This window comes from Clinocottus analis, unplaced genomic scaffold (assembly GCF_023055335.1).
Source record: "Clinocottus analis isolate CAN_PGR_092001 unplaced genomic scaffold, fCliAna1.0.p SCAF_5, whole genome shotgun sequence".
NCBI classification, from domain to species: domain Eukaryota; kingdom Metazoa; phylum Chordata; class Actinopteri; order Perciformes; family Cottidae; genus Clinocottus; species Clinocottus analis.
In genome coordinates, this window is record NW_027176207.1 from 11,874,740 (window position 1) to 11,891,468 (window position 16,729).

The 16,729-nt window shown below is 41.1% G+C and overlaps 2 protein-coding genes across 2 annotated transcripts; one reads left to right on the top strand and one right to left on the bottom strand.

The window, feature by feature from the left end:
- Positions 1 to 267: 267 nt before the first annotated feature.
- On the top strand, positions 268 to 6,194 carry bach1b (BTB and CNC homology 1, basic leucine zipper transcription factor 1 b). Its single transcript, XM_068600925.1, has 5 exons — positions 268 to 384; positions 502 to 750; positions 1,488 to 2,876; positions 4,414 to 4,620; positions 4,707 to 6,194. The coding sequence occupies exons 2-5, from the start codon at positions 511 to 513 to the stop codon at positions 5,046 to 5,048; spliced, it is 2,178 nt and encodes a 725-aa protein (XP_068457026.1). The 5' UTR covers positions 268 to 384; positions 502 to 510; the 3' UTR covers positions 5,049 to 6,194.
- A 2,711-nt stretch (positions 6,195 to 8,905) lies between these two features.
- On the bottom strand, positions 8,906 to 16,107 carry rab38b (RAB38b, member of RAS oncogene family). The gene is made up of 3 exons (XM_068601328.1): positions 15,704 to 16,107; positions 13,754 to 14,031; positions 8,906 to 11,005 (listed from the first exon to the last, which is right to left on the bottom strand). Exons 1-3 carry the CDS (start codon positions 15,927 to 15,929, stop codon positions 10,856 to 10,858), a joined length of 654 nt encoding a protein of 217 aa, XP_068457429.1. The 5' UTR covers positions 15,930 to 16,107; the 3' UTR covers positions 8,906 to 10,855.
- Positions 16,108 to 16,729: the final 622 nt, after the last annotated feature.

Here is a 16,729-nt window from a genome sequence, read left to right on the forward strand (position 1 = left end):
TTCAAGGGTGGGATTGGTGTGGACGGGAAAAACTGCTTACTCATCTTATATCAGCAGGAGTCTATGAGTCAGCGCTCTGTTACACCCAGAGTTGTTGCAACACACAGACACACACACACACACACACACAGACACACAAACACACACACACACCCACACACACTCTCACTCCCTCTATCTCTCCCTCCCTCTCACATACTCACACACAAGCCATATGACTGAGTCAAGCTCAGTTTTTAGTTTGTACCAGAGTTGAGATAAGACTTTCTGGGAAACGTAGCCTGGTTGGATGTCATTCCATTTAGAAATAGCCATGTGTGCTCAGCAGACGGGACTTTCTTTAACACTCTAAGAAACGTGGATATATAAAGTCAGCCTTGTAAGGTAGGCATGTTTTTGTTGTTATTTCTATGTAAAACTTTTTAAGCATGTATCCTGAATTAGGAGACGTTAACTACAAGTGTGTGTTTGTGTGTGTCTATGTTTATGTGTCACATATAGACGTCCCTGATGGCCACTTCTGCCCCCCAGTCATCTGTGTTTACATTTGAGTCTACAGTGCATTCCTCACATGTGCTGCGCTGCCTGGACGAGCAGCGGCGCCGAGACACAATGTGTGATGTTACCGTGGTGGTGGAGGGTCAGCGTTTCAGAGCCCACCGCTCAATTCTCGCTTCCTGCAGTGAGTACTTCACGCACAGGATCTCCTCCCTCACACAGCACGGAGCGGTCATCACGCTGCCACAAGAGGTAAGATGTCCCCTCACAATGCCGTACAGGTAGAAAGCAGATACATACAAGCCGTGCGGAAAAATATAACAGCGATGGGTAAAAATGAAGTGAGAAAAATGACTAAAAGGTTGATTTCCTCAATAAGTGTTGATGGTACACAGTGACCTGTCAGCTAGACAACACACAATTTGTGACTACAGTTTGCCTTTGAATGCTTACAAACACATTAACATTATTGTGATTCTTAGTGGTTTCCAGTCTGCTACCAGTAGATACATAGACGTGCAGTCAAACATATTCTAAGTAGAGCTTTCGGTTTAGTCCTTAAGTAAACACACTTAACACAATGACGCAAATAATTGTCCAACCTGTTTAGTCTTCAAAAAGGAACTGTTGGCTAAGCCGGGCTGATACAGCCATTTGAATTAACAAGTCTTTTGTTTATTTTGTATGTATTTATTATTATGCCACACAAGAAAAATAATAATTTGCATTACCAAGATGCTTTAATGGGAGGACCAGCTTTTATTTAGCTCCTTGGGAACTGCAAACCTACAGAAAATAGAATGTATTGGTTGCTTTGTCAGTAAAGTCATATGGTCAAGGGCTTTGCATCATTAAACATGTCTGATCATTTCCTTGGCCTACAGTATGAGCTGTTTGATATTATTAAATATTAGAAAATTACCAATTGCAAACCTTGAGCATGAACTACAGCATATAAATTGCTCATTCATGTCACTTTTTTTTTCCAGGTGACTGTTGCTGGCTTTGAACCCTTGCTGAAGTTTGCCTATACATCCAAACTTCTCTTTGAGAAAGACGATATCCTAGAAATCCGCAACTCGGCCTCCATTCTTGGTTTCAGAGACCTAGACGAGGCATGCTTTGATTTCCTCCTCCCTAAGTTCTTCTCCAGCAGCAAGAGCCCTGCCCTTGTTCCGAGAAAGACCTGTTGTAAGAAGAAATGTAAGAGGCGATTGTCAAAGGAAGACTGTGTCATTGACTCTGGCGATGTATTGTTGGATGAAGAAGTAAAACCTGTTGCTGACTCACCAACTCAGCAGGAAGTAGCTTGGCACTGTAACAAATCAGTAAATAGCAAAGTGGGAAGTCAGAACAGTACAGGGACTCTTACACCTGTAGCTGAAGGGACAAATGACCATTTTATGCAGCATCCTAAGTATCGCAAATTCCAGCTGGCTTGTAAGGAAACTTGTGTCACAGAGAAAAGTCTGACCAATCCCGTAACAGTAATCAAGAATGACTGTGACCTGCCCTGTTTTCCCTGCTCCAGCAGTGTGAACAGCAAGAATGACATTGATTTCCCTGGTAATTCAACCTCTATTTCCACAAGGCAGAGCCAAAGAGCGGCTGATGACCCATCGAAAACTGAAAAACATGAGAAAAAAGGGGACGATAGAAGAGCAGAGGTTGCTATGATTGAGAAAGACACAAATGAAAGGCAGAGAAAATGGAATAAGGAAAGAGAGATTGAAATGGAGGAAGGACTGAGCACAGAGGTGGGTGAGAGGTCATCAGGGTTAATTTTGCACCATTGCCCCCTGACTCGGTCACCAGGGACCAAAGGCTTCATCATGGAAAGTACAGAAGGCAAGACGGACTCTGGTACACCAGCGCCACGGTCCATTCATCAAAAAGCAGAAGATCAGATAGAAGCTGTGTGGAAAAGGGAAGATAATGAGATAGATTCTGGCTGGCAAGAAAGACGACAAACTGGCAGCTTGGAGAGAGTGGCCCCGTCAAATAATGCGAGAGACAGGAGCGCCGTGGAAAGAGAGGTGACGGAGCACCTGGCCAAGCAACTGGGGTCTGACATGGGCTTCTCTCAGCTGAATTTCCAGGACCCCGATGCAGGAAGTTCCTCTGACACAGGGAGCGGACGGGTACAGAGCACATCTTTAGAGTGGCTGAAAATCCATAACCTCAGCGCCACAAGCACAAGCTGTCCCATTGACCAGGAGCTGGACCAAAGCAAATGTTTATGCAAGGGAGCAGAGCTGTCTGAGTGCGAGGGGGCGTCTCAGTCAGGTGTGTCATCTCTCAACTCAGGAGAGGATGGAGACTCAGAGACAGAAACAGAAGGAGACAGTGAGTCCTACACAAGAGAGAGGGCCAGACAGGTGAGCACTTAACACATGATTCAAGCCTGCCAAGGCTCTGCACATCTGTTCTGTTTGTCTCGCTGTCTTGCTGCCACTGTGCAGTTCATGTGCTGAAATTCGTCCATGTCAAAAAGTATCAGCACGCTCACACTACCTATAGATTACTGTTCACTGTGTATTTTAGATAGTTAGGTACGTTATATATCAGACACAAATACGTGGTTGCATTCATACAACGGAAAGCAGAATCCCTTCAATGCCAAGTTAATTATTTAGCAAGTAGAAATGATGATGATGTGTGTGTGTGTGTGTGTGTGTGTGTGTGTGTGTGTGTGTGTGTGTGTGTGTGTGTGTCTGTGTGTGCGCACAGTTTTGTGTTGTGACAGCTTGCATTTTTCTTAGTTCAGAGTCCAGTTCAACTGATATTGACAGCTCAGCCTGATGAGTTAACAATAACTCAAACAACAGGCTTGCTATCCAGAAGGTGTGAACAATGCAGTGAGTGTGCAGAAGCGAAGGTCACTTCAGAGGAAAGACCGTGCTTTTATTTACTTTAGATAAAACCTTACGAGATTGATACTGCTCCAATAAACCAGTGAGCGTACATTCCCAGTTGTACAGTCGCAGCAGCAATAACCCAGCACCCAACCTTGGCTTTTAAGAGGCAACTCTTTTTAGAGTTAATTATTAACAGCTTGGTAAAAATATAACTTGCTGTTTGAATTCCATACCCATTTTTACTTTTGCCTCACCTAAGTGTGTTAAGTTCAAATTCAGAAAGCTCCATGTTTTTAAAAATAAATAATTGTATAATAATAACTCATTTTTTTTATTTTGTGTGAAAAAAGATTCTATAGCAACTACCAACAACACAGGATACATTACATTTTCCCACAATTACTTTGATTGTTCCACTGTCTTCCATTTCCACTATGTGGGCTAGTATTAGCAAATAACTTACATTGATTCTCTTTAGTAACTTGGGATAACTACTGATAGCGACCAAGGAAAACAGAAGTCTCCACTATCCTTTGTGCTAAGAATTGGACCTTCATTTTCCTAAAAGATGGTCCTGGTGGCAGACAGAATTGCTTAGTAAAAGCAAAACTTATGGGGAACAAATCTAATTGCTGATGGTGTCATTCTTATATTGCCATTATATTGTGCAATCAATATTCATAATGATACGTGATGCAAAAACGTGTCCATTACCACTTCAATGCATTGAATGATGTCCGAAGATTAGTTACATTTTCTTTCTTATAATCTTGATTTCTTATGATGTTCAGACAAGCTAATTAAACATGTCTATAAAGCTTTAAAGTGTGTGTGTGTGCGTGTGTGTGTGTGTGTGTGTGTGTGTGTGTGTGTGTCCATATATATATATTTATATACATACATATACATACATATATATACACACATACATTATATATATATAAGAATGTATTGATTTTGGCTCCATCCGTCACTACGAGTGTTCTTTTAATGATGCCGGTACTTTCTAGCTTTACTTTCTTGTGTGACCTTTATTTTCTGCTTGGGATGTCCTCAGGTGCAGTTGCCTTTCACTGTGGAGTGCATTGTGGATCTGAGCAGGAATGACTTCCAACAGCTGCTGAAGCAACAGGTCTTCACACAAGAACAGCTGGAGCTTGTCCATGATATGAGACGGCGCAGCAAAAATCGCCTCGCAGCTCAGCGTTGCCGCAAGAGGAAACTAGACTGCATATATGATCTCCAGTGTGAAATCAACAAGCTGGTAAAAAAAAAAGGTTTCGTTTAAGTCATTAAGCACTTCTTGTTCGCCCAAAATGTTTATCATGGTGTGTGTACTGTGTTTCACAGAAGACAGAGAGGGAGAAACTAATGATGGAGAAGAGCCATTTGAGCCAGATGAGGTCAAAAACATGTCACAGTGTCTCTGCGTTATGCCAGAGAGTCTGCAACGAAGCCCGCCTGCAGCCGGAGCAGCTCAAGGTGTTGGCCCAATACACCTCCCCGGACTGCCCTCTGTCCTCTTTCTTTCCTCACATAGATGGACTTCTTTCACAGCCTGAATTGCTACTCCAGCCTCAGGCTTCATTCTCGGCCCGTTTTGTCGGCTTTGATAAGTATATGGCGTCTGAGGAGGCGCCGTCCAGCTCTGAAACAGATATAGTTACAGGCGATCGTCAACATTCCCTTTAGATACACATTCAGTGCACATACATGCAACACATGACTAGTTATTAAACGGTTCCCACTCTATTTCACACATTATTTTAAGACATTACCACATACTGTGGACTAAGTGAAGTGTGCCTGGTAAGGTGAGTAATGTATACATTTATGGCCATAATCAGCACAAATTATCATTAATTCCTGCTACTTTTTTTAGGTTAAAGACATAGAACTTACATTAAAAGGTCAGGAATGTATTACAGGTGTCCAAAACCATTCATTTAACTTTTCTCTCATGACCTCCTGTTGCAAATTGTACACACTTTGCAAATGGTTATGAATAAAGTGGAATAGTACCTGCTTACAAATCAAGTCAGCCAGGGTGCATGATGAGAATGTTAAAATGTTAGCGTTGAGACAATCACAACTTTAATCAGAAATCAAAGGGAACAATGGTCTCTGTATACTGTGCTTCACTGCTTAATTACCTCACGATAACGCACTTCATCTTTAAACATGTGTTTGTTAATTGTTTAACATTTTGATAAAGGTTCTCAGGTATTAATAGTACAATTCAGCATTCAATACCTCTTGCAGACAATGCTGGTTCTCTCTTTAGAAGCATTTTGCACTAAAGCCATACAACACAACAAGCATAAAGTGCCATGTTTACCTTCTGGTCATATGTCTGGCTAAGATATTTCTGACTGTCATTGTGGTCGTTGGACCACAGTGACACAGCTCTCCTTGGTTGCACTCCGCTCTCAGAGCTCTGCTTCGACTCAAGTGCTGTTTCAAGAAAGTGCAAATGAACAAAGTAGCTACACTTTCAGGGGAAAAGCTGCCTCACCCAGTGTAATGAAAATCATTCCCATCATTTGACTCTTCTATTCTATGGAAACATTGTGTGTTGCTCAGAAAAACTTGAATATCTTTAACACTCTTATCTAAATGAGTGTCAAAGGTCAAGTGAACAATGTAGCATTAACATGCAGTACAAGCACATTGGTGTGTATTTTTGTGTCTCCTGTGCTATCAACACCACCACAATTATTAATAAGTTACTCCATTTTTTTGTAGTTATCACTTTCACCTATAACCTTTGACCTAGTTTCTCCCTGCTTATGGTAGATCTTTGTCAAGACTTCACAGAAAACCAGTTTGCAACCGCCTCATGATCAAGTTTCACTGTCTTATATATATATATATATATATATATATATATATATATATATATATATATATATATATATATATATATATATATGCTTATATTTATAGATTACTTTTCACCCATGACAATCATAACTGTGTAGCTGGTCTTACATTATGTGATTATATGTGCAAATCTGACAATCAGTTATACAGTGATTTTATCAGGAAATGTCCACGTTGTCTTCTTGAGGACGGTGGGGTTTGAGGGTGGTTAAGAATATAAGACGTTTTTTTTTCTTTCTCACAGCAAGCCGATCACAGACTAAGATGTAATGAATGCTAATGCTGGTGCTTATCGCCCTCTAGTGGCAGTTAGTCAATAAACTGACCTGTATGGATGTGTACAGTGTATTTGCAGCACATATTGTTCTACAACTGCATTCCTTTATTTTCATTACATAAAAAGCATTATATCTTTGTATAATAATGTAATGGATTCCTGCATTTATGAAGCAAAAGGGAAAAAGAGCCGATTAACATTGAAAGAGAAAATAAAATGCTCTAAACAGTAAATGATGTCTATCCCTCAGCTGTGAAGATGATTGTTAGTGCAAAGCATTATGTGACATTAGTAAATAAAAATAAAACTCACAGGTTAATGAGATGTAAAATATGTCACTGCTCAGCGTGAGAGATATCTCAGCTCATAAGGCTTTCAGAAGACTCATCTCTAAAGCTGGACAGATATATTAATGATTAATACTGCACTTAGTCTTTCATATTTCTCCCTCCTGAATCTCAGTCACCCTCTCCCACTTAGTCTCCTCTCTGTTACTTTTAAGTTTCTCTTTCTTTTCACTATTTCTTCAGTCCTCTCCTCTCCCTCTGTCTCTCTCTGGAGGCTATTTTAATTTTACAGAGACTACAATTTCATTTCACAATGCTCCTTTATGTGAGCAAACATAATGTAATAGCTCTCTACATTATTACTAAACTAAGATCTGTGAATCACTGAAATACTGATCATTCTCACTAGCTATTCATGAACATATCATAAAGAGAGAATAAAAGGAAGACCTCAGTGGGCCAAAGGTCAAGCAGGTCAACTTGGCCTAATAGATTTTGGCACCAAGGAGTGGGAACCAAAAGTCGGTAAGGTCCCAGGGCTTAAGGACGAGAAAGTCACCCTAATAAAGGTCATTTGCTTGGGAGAGCATGTTCACACACTGTGATTAAGTTTCAAATCCAGTCATTCTCAATTATTTGAACATCACTTTAACTTGAGCGTTTGTGTGCGTGTGTGTGTGTGTGTCTGTCTGTCTGTTTCCACAGCTAAATCCAACAGTGTTTATGTATGTTGTTTCTCTGTGGAAATGAGACATCTTGGGCAACACACTATATGAATCATGTCTCCTTATTAGGACATACACGTCCAGTTAATATGATTATAAATAAAGGATTGTGCATTGCTTGCGGTGTTACTAATGTGACAACAGATGGCACCACATGAGCAGTTACTGGTGGTGAGAGCAGGGAAAAGACTCTTGATCAGATCACATCATGTTTCTTCATTTCTTCATCTTCTTGTCGCTGCATTACATAAATTGTCTCATGGCCTTCATGTGATTAAGCCATCTGAATGGGTTTTTAATCTTCTAGAGGGATCATTGATGATGCATGTGAAGTCTGTCTGGAAAATATTTGAAAGACATTTGAATGTGACCCGTTTTGCTGCTGTTTACCTGCATGCACCTTTGATGAGCTGTGTGTCTTATGTTGCTGTGAGATTTAAGTATTGCTTTTTTCTCCCATCTCATTTTCTTCTCAAGCTAACTGCTTCTCCTCCTCTCTGTTTCGCTCTCTCCCTCTGAGAGAATATGTGGGTGTTTTCTGTAGGTGGTTCTCTGGCAGAGCTGAGCACTAAAGAGAACACAATATGTTGGGCTAGTAATCCCAGTAATGAATAGTTAGATCTGTGCCAGCTGTTGTCATATGAAGAGGTAATAGACCAAAACTTTGAGAAAATTATTCCAAATTGATATTAATGTTTAATTGTAGTGTTTTGTTTATAATTGCATCTTTCATTGACACCCACTCACACGACAACAGATTGTTTCTTAAATATTAAGGCATCTAGTGTTGATTTTACAGATTGCATCCAACTAGTATCAGTCCGCTGGAGCAACAACAACGATGACCTTCAGGTGACGTACACACTTGAAAGGCTAATACAACACCCCCCCACTAATCCAACACAGTTTTCTTGTGTTGGGTTATTAATGTCGTAATTCTCCCAAAGTAAATATATGGCATTTTTAGATCAGTTGATGGGTTGTTGGTGGTGATGTTTTAACATGAGCCAAGAGCAGGCAACCAAATCTAATCCCTTAGACAGAGAATAATCCACGCAGTCATGCGGCTTTCTAATGAGAACCTGAAGGTCCTTGATCAGTGAGGAGACATACACACACATACACACGCACACACACACACACACACGCACACGCACACACACACACACACACACACACACACACACACACACACATACACTACTACTGTGTCTAGGAACTATAGTTATCACGAGGCTGTTAAGAGGGCTGTTCCAGGTTAAAGTTGAATGGCAAGAGTACACATTGAGGTCACATTAGTGTGTTACAAACCCTGTGATATGACTTAATTTATTATTTTACTGCTTTACAATAAATATTGAAAAGAACAATGCACAGTAGGTGTAATCAGCAGTTTGTATCAGTTCATTTGTGAGACAAAACATTCAATTATTGTGCTTCACAGAATGTGTGTGAGCATGCAGTTCTTTCGAGTGAAACGCCATGCGGATATCCCATGATGTCACGCACCCTCATGATGAGTTCAACTAACAATGTGAAATTGTAATCCTGTGCAGAGGTCATTGTTTAGGCCCATCAGGCCTGCATGTGCACGCTGTAAATGACCACCAATAACTCACATGAGAACACATGACACTGCTGTGATCAGGCGTATAAATACTGTAAATACTGTGCAGGCACTGCTGATAAACAGCAGCTGGAGGAAACAAAGTAGCAGACGTCATTAAACATTTTCTGTGCATTTGTCTCAATGGCAACAGTTAAGCAAAGTGGGTTCAATTACCTTGTCCTTTACAGACATAATACTGAGTAGTAAGGTCAGCAAAAGAGGAAAACAACAGAGTCAACTCGTTCAATAAAGATCAATAAAAATACTCCATCTGTGGATGTGTGGTCGAGCCTGCATGTGCGGGTTTATATAATCTGCTGCCCGTACTGTTGGCTATGTGAATCAGAGAATGAGAGGAAGAGGAGAAGGGCTGGGGACCGATATGACTAAAGAAAGAGCCATATTTCGAGAGGACAGATGTTTTTTTTTAGGATATAAACAATAACTGAGAATGGAGTGTAGTAGGAGAGGAGAATACAAGGACAGAGAAGGAGAAAACAATCTATGTGTGTGTGTGAGTGTGTCTGCGTGTGTATTTGTGCCTGTATGGGAATAGCTTCTCACGGATGTTGAGGATAACCATGAAAAATGATCTAGTTACCATGGATACAGAGGGTTAGGCTTTGGCAAGTGAACTCATGAGAAAGTCCAGTTTACATCCACACAATTTTCCTATAAAAAAAATCAACAGATGAACAAACAAATTAATCACTTTGGTTAAATGTTGCAGCCAGATATAGTGGTTATGTAAGCAAACTTTGTGCAGAAGGGCAACCATTTTCTTCCGTTATCGAACAATCACGTTTAAAAAACCTTTCATCCCCTCATCCGGGGGAACTAGAAACAGACCAGTAACACTCGGCAATCTTCGGGCTATTTGTGTCTAATCCAACCAAGTTGTTGCTTTAAATACAAATGTGTTGCAACTTAGTGTAGAAAAAATGTTACGCAGAATAACATTAACCAGCGTTACTCTCATAAAAGCATGTAAATAACTTAAACTCATAATAAAAAACATGTATGTGCAAAATTCACATAATTACACGTGTTCAATATTGCTTTCTTTGGCTCTTGCAGAATGAAGAGGAAAGGAAGCCTGTATGACAACCACACAGTTTTTTTTACCAAGTTAAAGTGGCGGTGAAGGTAAATAGAGGGCAAACATCACACTCACAGTTGCTTGAAATGGTGAAGAACCAACAACACAACGCCTGTTTGCATTCTGTAATTACTGCACACTTGTGGGCGAGTTGTATCAAGCACGTTGGGAGCATTTTTTCAGTTTGTTCAGCACGTTCAGTGCCAGTTGCATGACCTTTTCCAAGTCAACTTAGAAGAGCATGTAATCTTGACCAGCTGAAAGGAACAGCCCTTGTTTTATAATTTTAATAACCGTGTCAAAAAGCATCGAAAAATGCTGAAGTTAGACTTGTTTGTCTGCCAAAAGAACTTCGATCTCACAGTATGAAGAGTCACTAAAAGTTTTGCTCCTTACTTATTTGTCCATGTGATTTAAGTTTAGAAACTCTGTTTGTCTCGTAATTGGGCACTGAGAACATAAACAAACCACAAACATTCACCAAAATGAAATCTTCAACCCTAGTTTGGATGAAAGAGGCCGATCTGTACTGTGTGTACGTAGATTCCCTTGTAAAGGCTGGGTGGTATGCCTGTGCCTCTTTGTATTACTGTCCTTCCAATCTTTTTGTCTCCTGTCCTTATTTAAAGCAGCCGGAGCAGCTCATCTGCCTGTTGGAGTCGAGCTGAGGGGAGATAGTGTCCGGTACCACGCTTTTCAGGATGTCATTCTCTGTGGCCATGATGTGCTTCACCAGGAGGTTTGCAGCTTCACTGATGTTGAGATTATCCTAAAAGAGAAAGAAAACTGTCAGGTAAGGGTAAAGATAAGGATATATTTATAAAACAACATGTATGACGTGTAAACTAATTTAAAATGGCATTTTTTTAAAATAAAAAATAAATAAGACATAAAACACAGGAACAGCTTTGGGGAAAAAGCTGTTCCTCAGCCTGTTAGATCGGGTTTTAATGGACCTGAATCATCTTCCTGATGGCAGTGGAACAAACAGAGAGTGACCAGGGTGTGTGGTGTCTTTGTATATGTTGCTGGCTTTCTTCTGGAGGCGGCCATCATGCACAGTGTCCAGGTCTGGGAGATTAGCTCCCACAATCCTCTGTGCAGTTCTGACAACCCGGGCCAGGTCCTTCCTGTTCTCTGCTGTGCAGCTGGACAACCACACAGTAAAGCACTGACAGAGGATGCTTTCTATGACGCTTCTGTAGAAGTTCACCAGAAGCTTCGGGGGCAGGCCGGCTTTTTTCAGTTTCCTTAAGAAGAAGAGCCTCTGCTGGGCCTTCTTCACCAGGTGTGATGTATTCAAGGACCAAGTGAGGTCCTTGGAAATGTGAAGACCCAGGAACTTGATGCTTTCCACCCTCTCTACCTCCTCCCCATTTATGTAGAGTGGAGAGGGTGTGGTCTTCCTGGATCTCCTGAAGTCCACGATGACTTCCTTGGTCTTGGTGGCGTTCAGGACCAGGTTGTTGTCTGAGCACCACTTGGCCAGATGTAGGACTTCCTGTCTGTAGTGTGTCTCATCGTTGTTGGAGATGAGTCCCACCACAGTGGTGTCGTCGGCAAACTTCACTATTTTGTTAGAAGAGTAGGTATAGGTATGAGTATGAATTGTTTTTACTTTTTGTTATAATCTGTAGATTTGAATTTTTGTTTTTACATCCTGTCTGCCATTTTGACTGTTTATATTTTTGCGTTTGGACAATGACAAAAGAAAACATCCAATCTTTGGACTAAAAATGTATTTCAATGGTTACTAAAGTTACTGAAACAATAATCTCAGCTAGGTCAGTAAAGTACATAATGTTCTAGCTTCAGGTGCATCCTGTACAGGCATTAACCTACTACAGCATAGTCAAAGTGTTATTAATTAACTATCATGCTATCACTTTAATGTGTCTAATACTACTTCAAATGAATGATGTTAACATCTTTTCTAACTGCTACCAAAGAAGAACATGTATGTCTGTTTGCATAGCCTCCTTCTGACATTTCTGGCTAAACCGGCACCTTATAACCTTTAACCTTTCAGAATGTTGAGTCTTGATGCCACAAGAACGGCAGCACACTTATGCAGCTCCAGCCTCCAACACATTAGTGTCAACAGAGGATGTGAGAATGAAAACAATTTGTGTAGAAACGGCAACGTTTTTAGTTTAGTATGTGGAGCGAGGTTAACTAAAATGGTCATACATTAAAAAAAACTATGTTTTTGTGTTTTAATTATTTGGCAACTCTATCTTTACAAACATATACTGCACAGAAAGAAATTGCTGAAATTTAAATATGTTTGAAATTCTAGTCACGCATATCCTGTATCATAAATATTGGCGATATATGTTATATGCACTTTCTATTGATGAGCTATTCTTCTATTCTTCTGCTTCGAAGCAGAAATCTTTTCTAATCAGTAACAGTTCTCTCACTTTTTTTTTAAAATAACTTGTTTTGACCCTGCTTTTCAAATTCATCTCGGAGAGCCACTTTCCACGAGGATACGAAATTCCAGTCCACTCTGTGGGGATGTCTTTCACGGACTGAAGTGACCTGATTGGGAGTTGATCTATACTGAGCGTGTCAGCCACTCACTGCACAGGCCTGCCATCTGGCCCATTCATTAACATGTTGATGAATAGAGCAATACTTCCATGTGTTGTGAAACACATTCATTTGCATTATTTAATTGTATAAAAAGGTCGACACTCGTGTCAGATATGAAGCTAAAGCTCTGGGCCAGTTAGCTAAGCTTAGCATGAAGGCTAGAAACAGGAAAACGCCAGCCTGGCCCTGTTTGAAGGTAAGGTATTAAATCAGCATCTCTGAAGCCCAGCCATGAAAAATGCCTGCACACAATCATTCATAAAACCACAAAATGTTGTTTTAACACTTGAAGATGCGCCTGAGTTGAATTTGTTGCTAAATTTGGGGCAAACCTCATTCAACTTAATCAGCAGATGGGCAAGAAAGACATGGGAAATGGGTTGGGTCTGAAGGAGTTGTAACATTTATAAATAGCCTACACTGTACACATTGCACTGCTACGTTCTTACGTGCCCAATGGCATGTACTTTGAGTATAACACACTATGAGTTTTTACTATTATGTTTTTATGACAGACTACACTTTATTTTCTTGTGACATATTTATGACATACTATGATGTTCTATTTTTTTAATGATATTTTTATGGCATTCTATAACGTAATTTTTATGATGTGCGACCGAGTGAGTCAATTGGCGGGCCGCCAGGCTTGCGTTTCACTGACAGGTACCTGCTGCTTGTAGGCAGAGTTTGACAGAACCAGGTGAGCTGTTCCTGTGATTATGTTCAGCTAAGCTAATCGTCTTCCGGCTCCAGGTTCACATGTACAGACAGATATAAGAATGAGTTCAATTTTTCAACAAAAAAAATGGAAAAAGGAAAACTATTCCTTCAATACAACGGCCCCAGAACAGGCACTAAATGCAACTACACTATTGTGAATTATTGTTAAAAAAGAAAACACCTCCAACATACTCACCTTAGCCGAGGTCTCAAACCACCCGATAAAGCCATGGTCCTTGCAGAACTGGTCCATTTTGATGCCGTTGTTGGTCAACTCCCTTCCCTGGTCACATTTGTTAGCCAGGAGCACAGTTGCAATGCTCTGTCCATTAGTCAGCATTAGTTTGGAGTCCAGGTCCTCTTTCCACTTAATGACGGCCTCAAAGGTCGTGGACCGGGTTACATCAAACACTATGAAGGCTCCCATGGCTTCCCGGTAGTACACTCGGGTCATGTTTCCGAAACGTTCCTGACCTGTGATGAACAAAGACACGCACACAGGAAGCTTCATAGTGTGTCAACACTGTTATTCCCGAGCCATCAGTTTGATAAGAGACTCTCATTGTTTGGCAGCAAAAGAAAAGCTCTAATGCAGCTGGCATTTTGCTGTTTCAGACGGCATGTAGCAAGAGCCTGCATTAGCATGAAACAGCACATTCCTGTGGTCTTACTGTCACGTTGCACTTAAGTAAATGGTCAATGCAACTGCTTGTTCCAGTGGATAATAGGCCTACTTAAATTACACCTGTAATGCCTGACTTGTCGTGAAAATAAACTTTGTCCCAGACGATAGCGGTATTCATATAATATACCTGGAAGACTTACAGCCATGGAAAATGTCACTTTTGTGTTCAACTATACATGTTTGTGTATTCATCCTGTTTCAGTATTGTGTAGGGAATAGAAATTATGTGCTCGAGGAGTTAGAACAGCTGTCAACAGGACGCTCGCCATGGTGTGCTCTGCTGTCTAATGTGAGTACATGTTGGTTCAACGGAGCATCTGCTGTGAAGGTGTCTACGTCCTGCTTGTTTTCCATACCGTGCCTTCAAGCAGAAAATATACATAGTTAATAAATATGTACGCATGAGAGTCCATTTTGACTTTGTTAGAAAAACAAGACAAAATGCTGCTTCATGAGTAAGAGGAAACGGAAAATATGGAGAACTTCCCCATTTCATGCAAGAGGATGACTTTCATTTCTTACAAGGAACCCTCATGAGCAGACAGACACACACATTACACATGCCACTGGACAGGCTGATATTCAGTACATGGCACAATCTACAGCTTTACATTACAAGTAAAACATGGCAAATGTACCACTCCATAGACTATAAGACACCAGAATTCCTCAGCCCCTACTTAGTCACAAAGATGAATTTTAAGCAGGTATGAGACTAAATCAAACTTAGAATTGCATTTGACCGCTTGAAGCATGTGTCTGCATGTGTGAGTGACTAATGGTGTTTTGCTTTTTATTTGGGCGACAATGACACCCATGTGACTAGCCTTAAAATCTCCCTCACATGGGCCTAATCACATGAAGCAGCATCATACCTTGAATGAATGACAGTGTGCTGGTCTTTCTTAAGCACCTCTCAGTGACGATCTTCCCAGAAAGCCAGATGTGTGTGTGTGTGTGTGCGTGTGTGTGCGTGTGTGTGTGCGCGCGCGCGTGTGCATGCGTGAGAGAGAGAGAGAGAGAGAGAGAGAGAGAGAGAGAGAGAGAGAGAGAGAGAGAGAGAGAGAGAAATACTGCTTTTCACAATGACAGTGCGTCTTTAAATTGTTAATATTGTACAATGGTTACAACATGCATGTCTCACTGTCATTGGGAAGGCTTACCTTCCCAATCCATCAACTTTTCAGGAACTACACAAACAGCTTTGCTAAGCTACAAACGTTTACTTGTTACCAATAAGGATATGAAGAGATCCCTTAGTTCTTGCACATATTCAACACGAAAATATACTTCAAGCTTTACATAGAGTGCAATTCAAAAGCATAACCGATGAGGCTGACCCTAAAGCTGCATATCACCTAAAGTTTGAATAATTCTTAAAGTGACAGCCGGGGGATAACTTTTGAAACCCAGGAAATAAAAGACATGTTCGACTTTCTGTTACATTTTTCACTGCCCCACCTGCAATGTCCCACAGTTGGAGCCGGACCGTCTCAGAGTCCCAGTTCAACACCTTCAGGGCGAAGTCCACGCCGATGGTGGCCCGGTAGTTGGTGGAGTAGGTCTGGTGGACGTAGCGCCGGATGAGGGAAGTCTTCCCGACTCCGAGGTCTCCGATAACCAGCACCTTGTACAGGTGCTCCTTCCGGCTCTGCATGCCGTTGGAGTGCGCAGACTGATTGGGCATCTCACTTGTCGGATCTTCGGCACAGCGGCTTTCAGGAACTTTGACTTGGTATAAGTGCAGTTTGAGACTTCACCCCGTCTCGTGTCCCGCGTGTCTCCCTCTGGTGGGAGCAGGACACGTGTGATCTGCTCAGGGGCTGTGCTTCATCGGAACTTGTGACCTCGGAGAAGTGCGCACGGTTTACTGAAGGCGCGCACAGTAGTTCCTGTTACCGAGTCTCCAGTACAATATATACTGCCACTTTATGTCACATTTTAAACGTCGCTTCCGTGTTCAAGTTACCTAAACCAAGTGTAAGCTTTACACCGCAAAGGAGAGCAGGAAAGGGTGATAGATCATGTCTTTTTTGTAGCCTATAAGGTGTCTCCGATGAATGCAGCTACACTCCCCACAGCCATACTCACGTGGCCCAAGAGGGAATAAGCTCCTTAAATGTCTGTTTTTAGATGCAGTTAGAAAATAATTTGTTTTGAAATGGAGTAATGGCAGTTCGTCATCCTCATGTAAAACTGCTCTGATTCTTGTAATGAAACCAGCAGGAGAAAGCACACAGCAATGGTAGTTAGATGTGAGCGCTCCCATTCTAGACATTGTGGAAAATCATTTTAGGTATGTAAAAATCATTATCCAATAAACATATTCAGCATGTCTGCTGGATCAGGCATGTTACATACAACAAACATGGCGTTGCAGATAGACATTTACGGCACACTTTTATCTGGAAACACATTTTTGAGGAATGTATTGTGGTAACAGGAAAACATACAAGGGATGAACCAAGAGTTACTAAAGCAACGTGA